This window comes from Saccoglossus kowalevskii, chromosome 6 (genome assembly GCF_978046115.1).
Source record: "Saccoglossus kowalevskii chromosome 6, keSacKowa6.1, whole genome shotgun sequence".
Classification (NCBI taxonomy): Eukaryota; Metazoa; Hemichordata; class Enteropneusta; family Harrimaniidae; genus Saccoglossus; species Saccoglossus kowalevskii.
This window is the reverse complement of record NC_140646.1, coordinates 32,446,060-32,464,342: the sequence shown is the minus strand read 5'-3', so window position 1 is coordinate 32,464,342 and position 18,283 is coordinate 32,446,060. Positions and strand designations below refer to the sequence as shown.

Below are 18,283 nucleotides of genomic sequence, written 5' to 3'. Positions count from 1 at the left end.
TTTTTTGCCATTTTTGTTTACCAAAAGATTTTACCAACTTTATTGCAAGATTCTATCCGTTGTAATCTGATTGTCATCTTTGTCATCCAGCCATATTATTGTTGAATTTGTATCTGGTAAGATTTGATTCTTTTGTATATTAAGTTTATTTGCCATTTTGTTAGTGTTTTTAACTTTTGTATACATTTTTGTATTTCGTGTTTTGAGCAGACGACTATATTTATGATCACAAATTTCTTTGTTTGGTATTTTGTGCATTACTGCTTACAAAAAATTGAGTCGATTGCTCATGAAATGACACCCTGTCATAGTGATTCTGTGTGCGATATTTTCGTGACATTTTGCAAATTGTAATGAGGTATTTTCACTTATTTCATTTTATGCACTGTTTGTCTGTAATAGTCATACTTATCTGCACTTAAGTTTACAATACACTAAGATTCTTACACTACTGCTTTATTATTAAACAGGTGTTAAGATCTTATATGTTCTAATATTTTGAAGCTAGAAATTGTGAATTGAGGACAGAAATTGTTTTTGTTGTGTCCTGTCGGGGTGAGTGATATACATTTTATAGTACATGAGCCTGTTGAAATTGCCTGATTTATTATATAGTACAACAAATCTTAGCAAATGTTTCTTTATACTGTAGTGTATATAAACACCTTGTTTATGCATTATTTCAGTATTTTATCTCTCTGATATGACATTGTAATGATTTTGTATATTTTGACAATAATAATGTGCAGTTTGGGTTGCTTGAGTGTATTTGACTGTTAACTCGAAATGTTTCAGTTATTCATAGAAATGTATTTTGTATCCCATGCATGATGTCATCATTTTAGGGCCAACTGATATTATTTATTTTTAACAGTGTTTTCTATACTACTGTATGCAGGTTTCTGTAGTATATATATCTTTGTTGTATACACACAGAATTAGGAAATAAAAAGAACCGGATATGTGATTGGACTCTATACCGTTGTCTATGTGTCATATATTCCAAGTGTTACAATACGAACACATGTAAACGATCTAACAGTGAAATAATAGGGTAATTTCTTCAGTTAATAGGGAAATATGAATAAACTAAAATAATCTAAACTGTTTATAAAGATAACACTAGATAAATAAATCTATCTAAATGTAGAAATGTATTGATACATATTCTCATGCATTTAACTAGCTAACAAACAAACACACATGTTGACCTGTGCCCCGACAGGTCAATGGTAAAACAAACATGTTTTTAGTTATTTGTTTGCATATTGGTCAAAATATTACGAAAACCAACCCTTAAAGGATAACAGTTTTGCAATGCACATGTTCACCTTATATTCAATTGATAATTCAAATAATAGTTCATTTGTATATAAAGTGAAATAAAGATAATCTGCCTGAAAAAAACAACACTTATTAACATCTATTGGACTATTTGAAATATTTGCTGGTTCCTAATGTCACCTATAAGTTATTGAGCCCCTGTTCACCAGTTGTTGTTCTAATGATAAACTACACTGCTGGTGTGACAATTATGAAATACAATTAATTGCTAGAAAATCATTGTAAATACAATGATGTCCATAAAATATTCCTGTCATTTGGGTCGCCCATATCATGAATGTTTCCTGTTGCCCTTCATTCGAGCATGTTTGTAGAATACATGTATGACTCCTTCTGTGTGTCTACATTTACATATCCAAGCTTAATGGTTTCTAGGAACCTTCAAAGACCCCTCTGTGTAGTGTGGCACAGTTGGCTGGCAATGTATATTTTTTTCTTCTGGATGGCAAACAAACACAAGAAACTGAGTAAACCTGATTTTTTTCATACACTGGTGACAGTACCACAGCATGCACAAGGCACAGAGATTGAACTGAAAGCCTGGGATGAATATTGGGAACACCAGTTCATCTGGCCTCACGTTCTTAGCCCTGGAGAAGTGATTCGTTCACAAGGTGATCGAAAATATATATAGTGAGCTTCATCTCCTGCCTTATGGTAGGTAAGGCTACTGAAATAAGTTTTCCTTGTCAAGGAATATGCTGCATAATGTGGCTCTCCAGTGAGTTTTCTGAAGAAATACCAGCACTAATTACGAAGATCAAAATGGTGGTCACAAATGACTGCATCTTGCATGCATGCTGGAAGAGCTTAAGGATCTCCTTTGATAAGTGACGAAGAAGCCATCCATCTAAGTTCAACTACAACCGACTTTCACAACCTTGTAAACACCAGTGAAACAAAGAACAGGCCAAACAAAATCTCTTAAAGTTTAAACAAACAGATTCAGAGGCATACTATTACCAGGATCGGTTGCCCCGCAGACCGTGATCATGCCTTCACAAAGCAAGAAAGCTTCAATCTCAACTGCCTTTGCCTTTACTGGGTCCCTTAGTGTATGGTGGTGAAGTATATGATAACTGCTAAGAGTGTTATTTTTCCCTTGGTTGTTGTTTTTCTCCATGGTGCTTATCCCTCGGCACTGTGTCGGTGAGGGATATACATGTAGTAGTTACCAGCTTCGTACAGTCGTATCAGGAGTACTATTGCAGATAGACATTCAACCAGTGCATGATCTTAACACTATACAGTCTCGGACATAATTAAATTAGTTTCTTAATTGTGAATTGTGCTGCATCAGCTATATCTCAAAAACCATGTAACATTTTGATGACACACAGTCAGATATAGTTCACAGATCTCATTACAATGCAGCTTTAGATACAATACACATTAATGTATTAGTGAAGTTAATTATATTTTAGTCCCAAGGAATAATTATAGTAGTATATTTATAATTAGTACTAAGTTCTTCCTAAGTAGACTCATATGCCTGTATGCTATTCAATATTTAAACACCCAAAAAAAATACTTTACAAAGTCACGCCAGGTTGCCATGGCTTTCTTGTTCGGTCTGTATTAATTAATTCAGTCAAATATGCAAACTGCATGATACTGCGTCATTGACAGTTTCTATAATTGTAGTCAAAATGAACATAATTTCCAAGGGGCTGCAGGTCTTAATTAGATATGTTGTCAAGGGTAACAAAAGTAGACTTCAGCATTCAAGGCTAAAGAACATCTCCAAATACTGCTGTCTTTTGCTACCAAATATCCGTGGCTACAAATCGCAAAAGATTATGGGACTGTGTGGTAGGTAATGAAACACAGAAAAAATTGCTTCTAGTCAGACTTCAATTTATGGCAGTACAGTAATCTTTTTTGTTAGACTTTGTTTAGGAAATATATAAGCAGTCATGATGCCTTGTAAGTCCTCTAGTGCTAACTGTGCATGTAGTTTTGTTACATCGTCTTTATCGTGTTGTACAACGTACTTCAACATGCCGTACATATCCTTCAGAACATGTTCCAATATCTGAAATGAACAATATGCATTGCTAAATTACAGATTTTGCATTTCAAAGCTGCACTCTGAGATCATTGTTTATGACCATAACGTACCAATCTGATTAAAATCTGATGTAGGTAATCAAGGAGACTAAGATACGATATATAAAAAACTTAATAATAGTAAGTAAAACCAAAAGACATAAATAAACAAAATTAACAATAAAAATAATATAAAAATCAAAGAAAGCTTAGAAAGAACTCCCATGTGCTGAGAGTATTGGAGACACATTAAATATAATTTGAAATTACTTAGCTGAAAACTAATTATGCAAATCAGAAAATTAACATGAACAGATTTGATTGTAAAACTAATGAGGTCTGCGCAATGTAACAAAAACTCTATGTACCAAGTTTAATTGAAATGTGATTAGAACCAAAAAATTATGAATTATTATGCTAATTAGGGAAATAATATGAACAGAGTTTTACCCCAAACTAATTAGGTCTGTACATTGTCCTAGAGCATCTTTGTACTAAGTTTCATTAAAATGGAAATTAGTACTTTAAATATCAGTGTGAAAGCTTAAAATTGGTTAATTATGCAAATTGGGTAATTAATATGTACAGATTTTAACCCACAATTATCCAGGTCTGTCTATTGTCCTACAGCATCCATGTATAAACATTCATTGATATGTGATGATTAGTACCTGAGATATCAGTGTGAAAGTTGGAAATTGGTTAAGTATGCAAATTAGGTGATTAATATGCACAAATATTTACCAAAAACTAATTGGGTCTCTGCATAATTCTAGATTCATTGAAATGTGATGATTAGTACTTTAGATATCAGTAGAAAAGCTGAAAATTAATTATGCAAATTAGGTAATTAATATGCACAATTATTTACCCTGAAACTAATCAGGTCTCTGCATAGTCCTAAAGGATCTATGTACCAAGTTTCATTGAAATGCGATGATTAGTACTTGAGATACCCATGGAAAAGCTGAAAATTAACTAATTATGCAAATTAGGTGATTAATATGCACAAATATTTATCCGAAACAATCAATCTCTGCATAGTCCTTGAGTATGTAAGTACCAAATTTCATTGAAATATAATGCTCACTACTTATATCAAAAGCTGAAAATTAATTAATTATGCAAATTAGGTAATTATATGTTCTGATATTACCATAAAAACTATCAGGTCTGTGCAGTGTCATATGACATCTATGTACCAAGTTTCATTGAAATGTGATGATTAGTACTTGAGATATCAGTGGAAAAACCGAAAATTGACTAATCATTATGCAAATTAGGTACATAGTATCCACGGATTATTACCAAAAACTAATCAAAACCTAGCATTAGTTCAGAACATCTATGTACCAAGTTTCATCAAAATCCAATGAGTGGTTGTTTAGATATCAGTGGAACAGTCATGGAACCACTAAAAAATAGCTAATTATCATGCAAATTAGGTAATTAATATGCACAGATTTTTACCAAAAACTAATCAAATCTGCGCATATGTTCAGAGCATCTATGTACCAAGTTTCATCAAAATCCAACGAGTGGTTCTTTAGATATCAGTGGAACAGTCATAGAACAGCTAAAAATTAGCTAATTATCATGCAAATTAGGTAATTAACGAGCATGGATTTTTACCAAAACCTAATCAAGTCTGCGCATTGGCCCAGAGCATCTATGCACCAAGTTTCATCAAAAACCGATGTATGGTTCTTGAGATAGCAGTGGAACAGTCGGACACACACACACACACACACACACACACATACATGTCTTACTATCGTTGTGACGCCACACATTGGATTAACTTTTAATATAGTTGAATTAACTTTTAATATAGTTGCGATATGAACTCGATTAAAACGCGTTCCTATATAGGGTTGCGTTTTAATTGGAGTTTAATTAAACTCAATTACAATGCAATACAATGGAGAATTGCACTTTAATTAAGTTTAATTAAACTAGAGTTCAATATCCCGTGACTGAACATAGAAATGTTTGCGAAGCTTAGGTTTAGTATCGGGGTAAGGTATGGTTCACGTTATATTAATATTAATATAACCTTCGCAAACCTGACTTAAATTCGATTAAATATTAATATAAATTATGAAACAAAGTGAAGGGGTCTCACTATTCACCAATGGGCTCACTTTGTGAGTGTGCGTCCATGGATATGGCGTCACTTGGATAGGTAGACACACCCACACACACACACACACACACACACACACACACACACACACACACACACACACACACACACACACACACCCAGACACACTAACTGCAAAGACTCCCATTTTGTGCTTCGCACACGGGAGTCAAAAAATTGAGCCTATACCTACATCTGTTTTCTATATGGTTGAGAACGTACCAACCTGTTAACTTTCTATAGTTTGTATGTACCTATTGTATTGGTAAGATTTATTGCGAAAGTTGGCCCTGCGACGAGTGTTATTTTAAAACCACATGATTTCAAACCTCCCATGAACCTATCACTGCTTGAACTATATCAGTTTAGGTTTCCATTGATGTTATGTAAACATCAAAAAAACTCAAATTAACACAAAATGACAAATTACTCCATGACTTTTTAATTAATGATTGACAATTAATTATCTTGTTCCAATACTTCTTCACATATGATTTTCGAAAAAATGCATTTTTAACTCATTTCTCCACTGTTGACATCTTAAGGTAGAAGCCTACTCATAATTTTTTTTAGAAAATTGGTCATAAATCACATTACAAAGTTTATGTACAATCATGAAGCTATAGTCTCATGGCACATATTTTTTTGTGTACAGTGACCTATTTTCCAAATTCCATATAGCACAATGTTAAAAAAAATTGCATTTCAAAGTTTTTGAAATAATTCAGGACAACAAAATGTACAAAGTATGTTTTTAATCAATGATCGTTTATTGGATTTTATTGGAAAATGAATAAATTCTTGGCATTTTCATTCATGAGTAGGCTTCTACCTTAATAAATCTCTTCTATGTGAAAATCCTACCTCTATACTGTCTTGCTGAAGTCCACATAAAAGCTGACGTATAACATGTACAGCAGCTCTTCTGACTTCATTCACATCATCTGTTTTAATCACATGACTAATGCAGTTCAAAATCTTAGAAAATAAATAATGAATCGTGAGTTTTGTATTCAAGATTAGATGTCGTCTCTGATCAGAAGTGTTTTTGAAAAATCTATGAATAAAGGACTAGTCAAGTAAATCAGTCCGGAGTGTTGTGGGCGGGCCTTACGTACAGGACAGTCTGTGCATGCAAGTTTCCATGGTAATGCACTGAAGTGATGGAGACAGCCAATCAGTGATGATACAACATTCTATGCTAAGTACGTAGTTGCATTCAAACAGACACATTAACTTTTAAGGAATTCAGGGATAAACAAAAAACTAGGTTCTGCTCATTTGCTTCAAAGTCTGGCAGGTGACATTACATAAACTCATTTTTGTAAAGTCGCATGTGATGAAAAATAGCTGCTCTGGTAGCTATGATAATATACTGATATATAGGAGTCTTTCCTCAACCTCAACAATCAATAATCCAGGAAAATACAAATTTTATTGCCAACTCACTAGCATTACCTAATCACACAATAGCTCCAATTGCTTAATAACAAAATATATTACAGTGAAACTTGTTCAAATCTCAGGTAATAAAATTGGGAACAGTTTATCATAATGTTAATGTACTACAGATCTTGAAACTCCAAAATTAATAATAAACTAACTTTATTAATTGGTCAGGACCTACATACCTCATGAATAACTGATGATATGGCTGCTTTCAGTACGTAGCAGAGTTCAGCAAGATTTGATAGACTACTGGATCTGATATCTGAACAGTCGTCCTTAGCACCTGATAGTAACACTCCTATTAATTGCTTGGTGTAGACTGGTAACATGGCACCTAGATCAAGAAAAAATCGTCAACAAAACGTTGCAGACAATTCCATTCCATACATACTGTACACCTCTTTAGTAAATTTTGAATATCAGTGACTTTCATGAAATTTTGTCTTCATGAATGCTATAAAATCGCAAAAACTTTCAAACAGTGAAAAAAAAATGTTTTAGTCGAGGGATAGCCACAAGTTTATTAGACATTTCTGAGGCCAATTTAAAATCAGCCAATGTAAAAAAGTCTGTGATTTTCCAGCGGCTGCTATGAAACATCAATTTTCTTCAACAAAAAAAGAGAAAACAGAGACGATATATATGGCAACCGATTCAGGATTTGTTTCCCGCATGACCACTGGTTTCCATAAAGACAAAAATAAAGAGAATTTTTGTTTGAACACCCGTGATAATTTTTTTTCGCAACATTTTTGGTGCAACATTTTGTTTATTTTCAGGTATTTTTTTGGTATTTTTGTTGACAATTAAATATGCGAGTATTGAATTGCGATAATGATAAAAGTTGACATTGGTACTCAAAAACTGTAATTTGAATTTATTAATGAATGGAGAATTTCAGTCATTGAGTTTTTAATGCGACTGGCAAATTGGCTTCTGCAAGTATTCCGATGTCAAATAAGAAACAGTCTAAACCCAGTCCTGGGTTTAGTTGAAATTTTAGAAGAGTGGATCAATACTTACCAATTCTTTGACTTGCCCTCATCAAAGCTTCACCAATTTTTAATCTCATTTCTACGCTATTCTTGTCTGATCTATATTCCTGACACAAGAGCGCCATCACAGGTTGCGTATTGACATCAACCAGAGCGACTAAACCTTGTATTACAGACAAATACATGTAAGAATCATCGCTATGGAGATTTTCTTGAAACACATCTAGCAATGATTCTTTCATTTTTAGAGCCTGTTCATCTTTTCTGTCTAACAGTTTTGTAATTTTACGAATAGCATGGGCTCGAACGGGTAATAGTGGATCTTTTAATTCTGTAAACACAGTGTCAAAGTTCACATACTCATCATGTCTTGTTTCCTGACATGCCGATTTCACGTCACTCTTTTTAACAGATGGTGGACTACTTTCATCTTCTTGTGATGCTCCGTCTGATAAATTATCTTTTTTTCTTAAAACCTTTTGTTGTCCATTCCTCTCAGGTTTCGCACCTTTGACCGTGTCACATGAAGTGTTCAGCTTCATAACTCCGTGCGTTGCTATGGCAATCTGTAAATCTGTGGTCATCTCCTTGATCAGTGGCTCATCAAATGTGGCAGCCAGTTTTCCAAGTATTGGTATTAGTTTTTTTAACTGAACAGACTCGTCCGAGTTCATCTGTAAAACGTAGATTTAGGCATGAATATTAATTGCCAACAATTGTATGCTAGCCAAAACCATGACAACGATTGTGACATGCATTTCACAAAACAAGTTCATTAATATGCATTATGCATGACATAATTGAGGAGTAAAGTTTGAGCATGATCAACCAAAGCATGCCAGGAGAAGGCTCCTGAAGAGCATTCTACAAAAACCTCCACCAGTTGATCACTTCAAATATTGAAAAGAAAGTAATGTGAATCCTGGAATAGCAGAAATGCTGGATTCTAATAAATTATTAGCACTTGGCTATTTTGAATCACATCAGGAAAAAATGTATGGGCTATACGTGTAACAATATGTATGTGTGAAAATTTAACATGTCAGAGGCATGTGAAAATTTAACATGTCAGAGGCATGTGAAAATTTAACATGTCAGAGGCATGTGAAAATTTAACATGTCAGAGGCATGTGAAAATTTAACATGTCAGAGGCATGTGAAAATTTAACATGTCAGAGGCATGTGAAAATTTAACATGTCAGAGGCATGTGAAAATTTAACATGTCAGAGGCATGTGAAAATTTAACATGTCAGAGGCATGTGAAAAATGAAGACAGACATTCCAAGATGAATCTATAATAACACATTTTTTTGGATTTTGTCTGAAAGGGGACAAAGAATGACCTTGAATAAACCTTGCATAATATTTGTGCAAAACCTTATGTGTTATAGAGCAAAAATGGGTGATGCAGCATCCTTTATTTTCTAATAATTCAATGGATATGATGACACAATATACACAGATACAGCACAATTCTAAAAAGCATAATTTTTATCAGTTTTACCTGTGGATTTAGTTGGTATACCAACAACAGTATTCCTAGTATCATAGTAACAGTATCATTCACTATAGCGTCTTCCACGTTATCACCGGCGGCACGAACCTCGCACATCCTCTCCAATGTTGTGGCTATAAACTCCAGTATTTGACTCGTTTGTTGAAAGATACTTTCTCCCAGTCTCTCGCACATCAGTGATATCAGAGACATCACATTGATGGTATGCATATAATTCAGACTTTCCATTGACAGCTGATTTTCTAATTCTAGCAATGTTTGCGAATCACTCACACCTGTGTGTGTATTTGTATCTGATCTTCTTGCACAACAACCTAGAATCGATGTGAATTCCTGGAAAGAAGGTAGTTACGTGAATCAAAACAAGATGCACGTATAAAACTATGAAAAGATAGGAAATTTAAATACCATAGTTTTTCATATATAATAAATTAAAAAACCTGGGTATTTCAGTTTCAGTACAATCAGGCATACATGTTAACTGTGTCTATCTGCAAAGAGGAATGTTGATTTGAAGAGAACACTACTGATGATGTCACTGGTGACGCTAAAGACCAAATAAACAGGACATGCACAACTGACGACACTTGAGACAAGACACAACTTTTGATGAGACAAATGGGACACAACTGGTGACATACCTTAAGTACTTGCATAAAGAAATCCGCCGTCAATGACTTATTCTTCAAACTCTCTAACAGTTCTATCAGTGATGTCATAGTGCACTCAAAATCTCTATCACAATCACTGAAAAGAATAGAAGTTGTGCATTAGCACAATTGAAATTTAAGAGGTATGGACACCTACTTTTTTAGTCTGGTAATAAACATTGTAAAATAGTCAGAAATGATGAAAAAAAACACAGAAAGTAGAACAATTTTATTTCCATTTATTGAAGCCTTAACGCATTTCCATCGTGTTCCTTCTAATAAGAGGGTCGGCAAGGGGTATTTTCGTAAGCTGTAATCAATTGTTTTTATCTCGTAATAATGTAATTTGAATAAATAAAGAATGTAAATTCATATACATAGACAAGGTGTAAAATGTAATCAGCTATTTCATTCGTCCGTAATTTGTACAAAAATATTATTTTTTGTAAGCGTATAAAGCATTTTCAACATTCAATGCGCAATTTGTACGTAATTTTCAATTTTGATTCTTAAACACATTTTATCAAATATATTATAAAAATGTAATTATCTGTAAATTGTAAAAAAAATTTTTTTTTACTGTAAATGGAACTTTCCTTTTTATTTCCTATAAAAACGTAAAACGAATTTTTTATTTCCTGTAACCTGTACCAGCTACCCCACCTCTAATAGAGCATTATTGGATGGAAACAACTGTGATAGCGCCCTCAATGGTTACCATACCTGCTGCTTATCTCAATCACAATACCGCCCTCAGACCCAGGTGTGAAACGCACACGCTCATTCATAGTGGTGAGTAGCGGTGACTTCTTGAAAGCAAATACCAGGCTTGATAAATACTCTAAACTGAGCTCTCTATCACTTTGGTTGAAAAAAGTTTTCAAAATCTCTTCCAATTGAATTCTGAAAAAACAAAACAAACAAAATATTTATTGATTGTGAACCACAATGCTTATTTCCAATTTAAGTAAAATTTAAGAATAGTTTTCAAAAGTTTTGATAGTCAACTCTGGGAACACATTCACAACTAGCTTTTGTGTAAAGTTCTAGAATAGAAGCATCTGTTGACATGCAACCTCCCCCAAAACACTAATCCTCCCACCCCAACTAGAAAATGTCTTTCTGAAAAGATAAAGTACGAGAAAAGACTGAACCATTGCCATCACATGCTGTCATAATGTGTTTGTACAGTGTCAACAAAGTAGGTATGAATGTAATAGAGAATACAAGTCTACAATAAATGGACATTAATTGGGATTAATTATTTTAAGCTGATGCAACAAAAAACAACATGGGTAAACTTCATTGTTTGTTTACATGGAATACAAAACGAACAGTGCAACTAGTGTGGAACTTTTGAAACAATCATATCTTGTTTTGCTTTTAAATTTACATCTACGTACATCTCTCCTGTATTCTGTAGTGTTAAAAGTCATTCAGAGTACTATTTTTATCTTACCTGAGATGTGACACACCATTCAGTGAATAACAATACATTTGAAATAATGGTTGTAAGATAGGTTTCAATGAAGACACCATGGTATGGTCAGCATTGCAGCAACATATGTGATATATATCATGTATACTTTGGGTCACTTGTGTTTCATGTGATAGAATAGTGTCGCTGTCTCCGGTGATGTCACCTATAATCATAATTATATTTCAGATTTGTAAATGTTTTATTTTTACACTATGAAATCAAACTTATTTTGTTTTGTTAACACATATTGGTCACAAATCTTAGGTGAAGTTTCACTTCGAATTAAACCAAATACCAGTAATAAAGTGAAAAAATCATTTTTAAAACTGTAGGAACAAAATATTATTGTAGTTACAAAGCTATCATCAATACTGAAAATTCAAATCTGTGGAAACTATTGAAAGGTGTTTACTGTGTACATTTATATCCAGGGTTTAAACAAGTCCCATGAACTCACCAGCAATGGCCAAACAAATAAAAGCATATTCAAGAAAGATAAACAAAATTAGCAAATAAAGACAAAAAAGAGATTTTTAAGAACAATTTCTGTTCTTGATGCAACTGTATAGACCCTATAATCTATTACGGGGTTTACAATGAAACAAATGAGGGTGCAAGTGGGGGGTGGGGGGGGGGGGGTGGAGGCAGGTCCTTCTATTTATGTTAACTATAGAAATAGTTCTCAAGCCACATTTTCACCCACACCCAAACTAGGAATCATAGATTAGTTTGAAATGATAAATTGTTAGGTATTGTGAACAAAGGAATTTCAACAATCTGACACTGAGGGCACTAAAGAGGCCTATGTCTACAGTTGGGTGTTAGTAACAACAAGAATGTTTATTATTACTCACCAATGCAGATTTGGAAAGGATGATACAATTCCTGTATGATGTACTTTTGTGTTAATTCTCGATTTGTAAGAAACATGTTAGTTATACAGCGACTTGCAACTCGATATATCAATGGTGATTGTAAGTCATCGTGATGGCGCAATAATCCTAATACCTGGTGAAAAATAAAGAAATCTTTGTATGTAAAATGCAAATCAAAAGCCCAGCTATGCTCTTAACCCTTGTAGTGTTGTATTGTTTCTCACCAAAATGTTAAGACAATATTTTCCACATATTTATGTGTTTTCCTACAAATTCTTCATAAATTTTCAAACAAATGGGCATAAGTTGCAATTAGCTACAGATTTTGATCAACATTTTGGAAGAAATTTGAAAAAAATTATGCAGCTTTGATTTGTAAAAGGCGACTACAAATTGGTTTTCAAATGGTATCTGTATGCAGCACATAAGCACACATAGGTATTTTTTAAAATTGAACAATTTTGTTAAACATTGAAGTAACAACATGATTTGCAAATGTCTTTGTTTGTTCATGATAATGGTAAGTTACCACCAGGGTTTCCTCAATATTTCTATTCCATCCAACACTCTTATCACACAAAATCAAAATCATTAGGTAATCTTATTATTCCAAAATACCATACTAATTCAAGACAACATTCAATCAAATATGCTAGAGCTAAACTCTGGAATGAATTTCCAGAAAAAATTCGTTCCATAAGCTCAAGAAATTCATTCAAAAATAAAATGAAAAGATTTTTACAGTATGCATAATTGAGTTGTATGTAAATTTGTTTAACGTCCACTTATTATTGTAGTTTGTTTTTAACCTAGAAAAGGGGGTGGACTCGACTGGTGTTTTACACTATTTTCCAGCCTCCGATTCACTGTGTATTTCAGTGTTGTTTGTATTGTAATTTTTTATCAATATTGCCTGTAAATTAAGTGAATAAATTCATTCAATCAATCAATCAATCAATCAAAAAAACTACATAACAGCTTCTGAAATCTTCCTTGGATAGCTGATGTGAATCGTATGTACTGTAAATGCATTAATTATTCACACGGTTTAAATTTCGCTATTTTCACTGAAATTAAATCTGTGTGAACATGTAAAATAACAATAAAACTCATTGTTTCCTCGAGAAATTCGTGCTCAAATGCTCGAAACATCAAAATAATGAAATTAAATGTTAGTGAAAATAAATGGTTTTACACTAGCACTATCTGCAGGAATGTGTTAAAGATGAAATATTTTTCAAATTATTCATGGATCTGTAAATTATGCAAAATATTAGTTTTACATTGAGAATTCAAATAATTAATGCATTACTCATGATTTTGATCAATATGTCTTAAAGATTCTAGAGCAAGAAAAAAAACAATTTGTTACTAACCTGAGGGGCTATAAGTCTGTAATACTCCTCAACTGACTGAATTTTCTTTGGACAGCTAGCAATAAGACGACCCAATCCTTCACATTTCTGCCAGTCAGCGGTTCCGGGATTACCTGTATTTTCAAAAATTATGATTTACAGATGATTTAGATCATCTATATTCAAATTATGACAACTAAGACTTCAACAACGGATGACTGACATGAAAGAGAACTATAGGTTACACACTACAAAATGTTTCAAATATACATTATGATCTAAGTAAATGTACTTTCATTTAATTCTATGAAACCACTGCTGCAATTTTACACCATTTATAATTGCAGAATACTAAATATTGCTGCACATACAAGATTTGAGTAAAATGTTAAAGCAGTTTGAATACATATATATATATATATATACTGTGGAATACTATATTTTCGCTGGAACTAATTTTCGCTGAAAAGACTTTTTGGGCATTTTGTATGGAATTTATTTTCACTGATTTTTGATGAGTTTAATGTGAAATATAGGAAAAAAAGTATATTCGCTGGATTTTATTTTCACAGAATCATCCCTTCAGCGAAAATAGCGAAAATAAATTCCAAGCGAAAATAAAGTATTCTACAGTATATGAGGATAAATCAATTGTTTTGTTGTTTCTAACTCAAGATCTATAGAACTTGCCAGACATCAAGATGTGAAAATGGTTACCCCCTCCCCTCCATCTCCCAGCCCACCCAATTTACAAAAAAAATTTCAAAACATGTATACCAACACCTGGATTATGGTTCTTTTTCGATACAAATTATGTAAGATATGAGCCAGATTTTCACCAGAATTAGTACGAAGACAGACGTGGGTTTTAACCAACGTTGGATACTGCTGTGTAATGTTTTGCTTGCACTCTTCTTATATATGCATTATTTTCAATTTACTGATACAAGGTATTATTCGTAGTAATAAGGATTTACTACCACCCTATATGTTCGATTGGACACATGCATGGACCTAACAAAATTATGAAATCTTTATTTCACATCATCATACATAAGTATTTACTTTGAATATTAATCAAAAGATATGATTCCACAGTACTATTACTATGTATACATCAAAATATTAGTTGAATTTTACAAGTTTCTACTTACAAGCAGTTGTGAGGAGCACACCTTTGACAGCCGCCATCACGCCATTATGCTTTAAGAGTCTATCAGACAACACCTCACCACACGTCAACTTCAGCCATTTCGGTGCTCGATGCGACACGCCCCCTTGTAGAACTATCAGTTCTTGAATTAACAGTGGTTGATACACTCTGTCTAATAACTTCTCAAACTCTAGATTGCACCAATCTTTCTCGTCTGGTTTCAGAAAAATCGCTTCTTTTCGCTGTTGTTCAGATAATCCACTTAAATCTTTCTTCCTTGGAGCATGGCATAATTGCAAAAAACATGCTAGAATGTCAGTCAAGTGTTTTGTTAAAATTACAGATGCCAGACAAGCATGCCGGCAAAAAGACATCAACGATTTCACGCAGAATAAAAGCTGGTAATCACAGTCAAACGCTGAAGTGGATCTACAGGGTATGCAAGATGCAAAATGCGTTCTCTTCTGTAGTGGAATTCCAACACCTGGAATCAGATTTGGAGCGATTCCAAAACAAACAATCAATTGTAAAACTGTTTGCAAAGTATGTTGCTCATCAATTCTTAACTGTGATTGGTTGGATGTTTTCAAAATATAAAATTCCAATAATTTCACGCAATATTGTACATATTTCCACTGTGTGTGTGTAGTATTGTGTAAGTCATTCCATTTATGTTCAGTTATGAGTTCCTCTAGCAGATCTTGGTGGTCTTCTTTTAGTCTTGTATCAACTTCCATCATGATGACATCCAGTGTTTTCAGCAGAGAATCCTCTGCCTGCATGTCTGTAATAAGATATAGTCTATTGAATAAAACATTCTGAGTAATGAATAATACGCTATGAGTGAAATTTCAATTGTTTGTTTGTTTCAATTGCTGAAGACTCCATTATGGTACAACATTTTTATAGAAGATATATTAAAGGATTCAACCTTAATAGCAGAAATATCATTTGATATTTTATGGCGTAGGTCATGTGGTATTTGTTGGTCTAGGCTATGTGACATTTCCTGGTCTAGGTCATGTGAAATTTGTAGGCCTAGGTCATGTGACATTTCCTGGTCTAGGTCATGTGACATTTGTATTTTATCACATATTCAGTTACATACTTTGTTATAAATTGCCCAGCATAAAGGGCACACAGACTGCATTTATTTAACAAAGCAGAAATTCATAAAAATAATTTACAGCAATTCCAGGCACTGATTTGACACTGAAGTAGTGCTAGATGTTGATAACTTACTACAATAGATTACACACTTTGTTTTCACATTTACATAAGTTGTAACTAGAAATATAAACATCGGCTGCAAATCAGAGAAATGATTGACAGATATTGCCCACAATGTTTTCTATTTTTGCTACAAAGTCAGGTACACCTAGACTTTGAGGTGCGTCTGTCTTTCATTCACTTTTGGTCGGTCATCAGGTCGATTGCGTGTCTACAAATCGGCATATGTCCAAGTTGTTTAAGCACAACGATGGAGAAGCAAAGAGTCAAAAAACCAGTTGAAATGAGAACAAGAGTTGTCAATTCGTATTTTCGTGGACTGTCATTTGTTGAGATTGGAGATCGAAATGGTGTTTCAAAGCAGACAGCTTATAATATCGTCAAATGGTTTGTTACCACCGGGAGTATCCTGCCAGGAAACTGACAACGTTATAAACTATGTCGAATATTTTAAACCATTGCGACCGCGCATTTACGAACAGGAAATTTGACGAAAACTACTTGTGTACGGCAGCAACCCTCCTCGGACATGTGTTGCCAGTGATATTATTTGGTGGCACATCAACCTTTTGGTTTTCATCGTCGAGAACTAATAATCCAATAACACTCATTCTAATTATGTATTCAATTTCATTATTGATATACTGGATGAAGTCTCCATAGGACATTTGTTGCAGGCAGTTTTCAGTTATATACATCGGCGTGATACGTACATTTCTATAGTAGGAATAATGCACTTTGATCAATAATTCTGTCATAATCAGTCGGTAAGCTGGTTCCGTAAAATAACGTTTTCACTGAAATAACATGTGACGCAAATTGAAGTACGAAACTAAGTTGAAAGCCTCAATCGTTTATTGGAGGAGAAATTCAAACCTAATGTACCGCCACTTTTATGGGCGGAGCTTTCTTCCAGTGCGCTTCAAATTGCAGACATGCTGTCTGCATTATTTGTAACAACTTCTGTAAATTTGAAAACAAAGTGTGTAACCACAGGGAGCCCAGGAACTATGATCAACTGTTACGAACCAGTTGAGTAAGGCTAACCAAGTCATGACCTCGATGTGGTTCGTAACCAGTCTTGTGATTGGTTGTTGACAAATGCTGAACAGGCCACGCCTCCAACTGAGCTGTGCGCAAACCGTTAGGAATTCCTAAATGGAGTCAATTTGTGTAGTTTTCTTGATTTATTCTGCAGATATCAGTAAAATGTAGGTAAGGCTTTGGCGAAATTTGAAGGAGCAACTAATATTCTTCAACCTGGTATATTTTTCTGGTTTTTCGAGTTTAAAAAATGTGAGCTGGGTGGAGCCTTCATCCCTTGTCTATTTCTTACACTAGATAACAGCCGATACCCCCCCCCCCCCGCGCTCATAGGGAGTGCGTACAGTTTATCATAGTTCCTGGGCTCCCTGTGGTGTAACCTATTGTAGTAAGTTATCAACATCTAGCACTACTTCAGCGTCAAATCAGTGCCTGGAATTGCTGTAAGAACCAGTAGTGAGAGAGATAAATTTATTTCCATTATGAGCAACAAACATATGTAACTTCCCATAGCTCAATTCATTAAGTTGAATGAGTTGGGACCATTAAATAGTGTTTTTTTTTGTGTGTTTTTTTCCTTTCTTTATTTGTTTTGAGATGTATGACCATTTTTATCTTCTTCGGGAGATATTATGAGTTAATAAATATTACTAGATTTGATGCTGTCTGTGATTGGAAGATTTTGAAAAAGCTATAAATAAATCAGACCACAAACTTGAAAATAAAGTTTTGAACTGATATATGCACACGATGATCGTCATCGACAAGTATACAGGGACGATAACAACTAGTTGGGAAACTGATACCATCAATAGTTAGCATTGTATGTCACTATAATCTTCCTTTGATCAATGTGTAATTAAATATGTAAATGTGATATACCTGTCCTTTCAGTGGAAGTAGCACTCGTGGTTAAGATCTTAATTGTTGACAACACGTTTATCTCCGAGTTAGCCATTTTGAGAGTGTAAGCGCCCTCTGGTGTCAGAATCTCAC

General features: G+C 33.9%; 1 protein-coding gene across 1 annotated transcript; it reads right to left on the bottom strand.

Moving 5' to 3' along the window:
- Positions 1-2,823: 2,823 nt before the first annotated feature.
- LOC102809227 (transport and Golgi organization protein 6 homolog) lies at positions 2,824-18,260 on the bottom strand. Its single transcript, XM_006820341.3, has 12 exons — positions 18,170-18,260; positions 15,015-15,797; positions 13,882-13,994; positions 12,485-12,638; positions 11,610-11,793; positions 10,874-11,053; positions 10,142-10,247; positions 9,489-9,833; positions 8,012-8,657; positions 7,171-7,322; positions 6,404-6,517; positions 2,824-3,379 (listed from the first exon to the last, which is right to left on the bottom strand). Exons 1-12 carry the CDS (start codon positions 18,243-18,245, stop codon positions 3,203-3,205), a joined length of 3,030 nt encoding a protein of 1,009 aa, XP_006820404.2. The 5' UTR covers positions 18,246-18,260; the 3' UTR covers positions 2,824-3,202.
- Between the last annotated feature and the right edge of the window lie 23 nt (positions 18,261-18,283).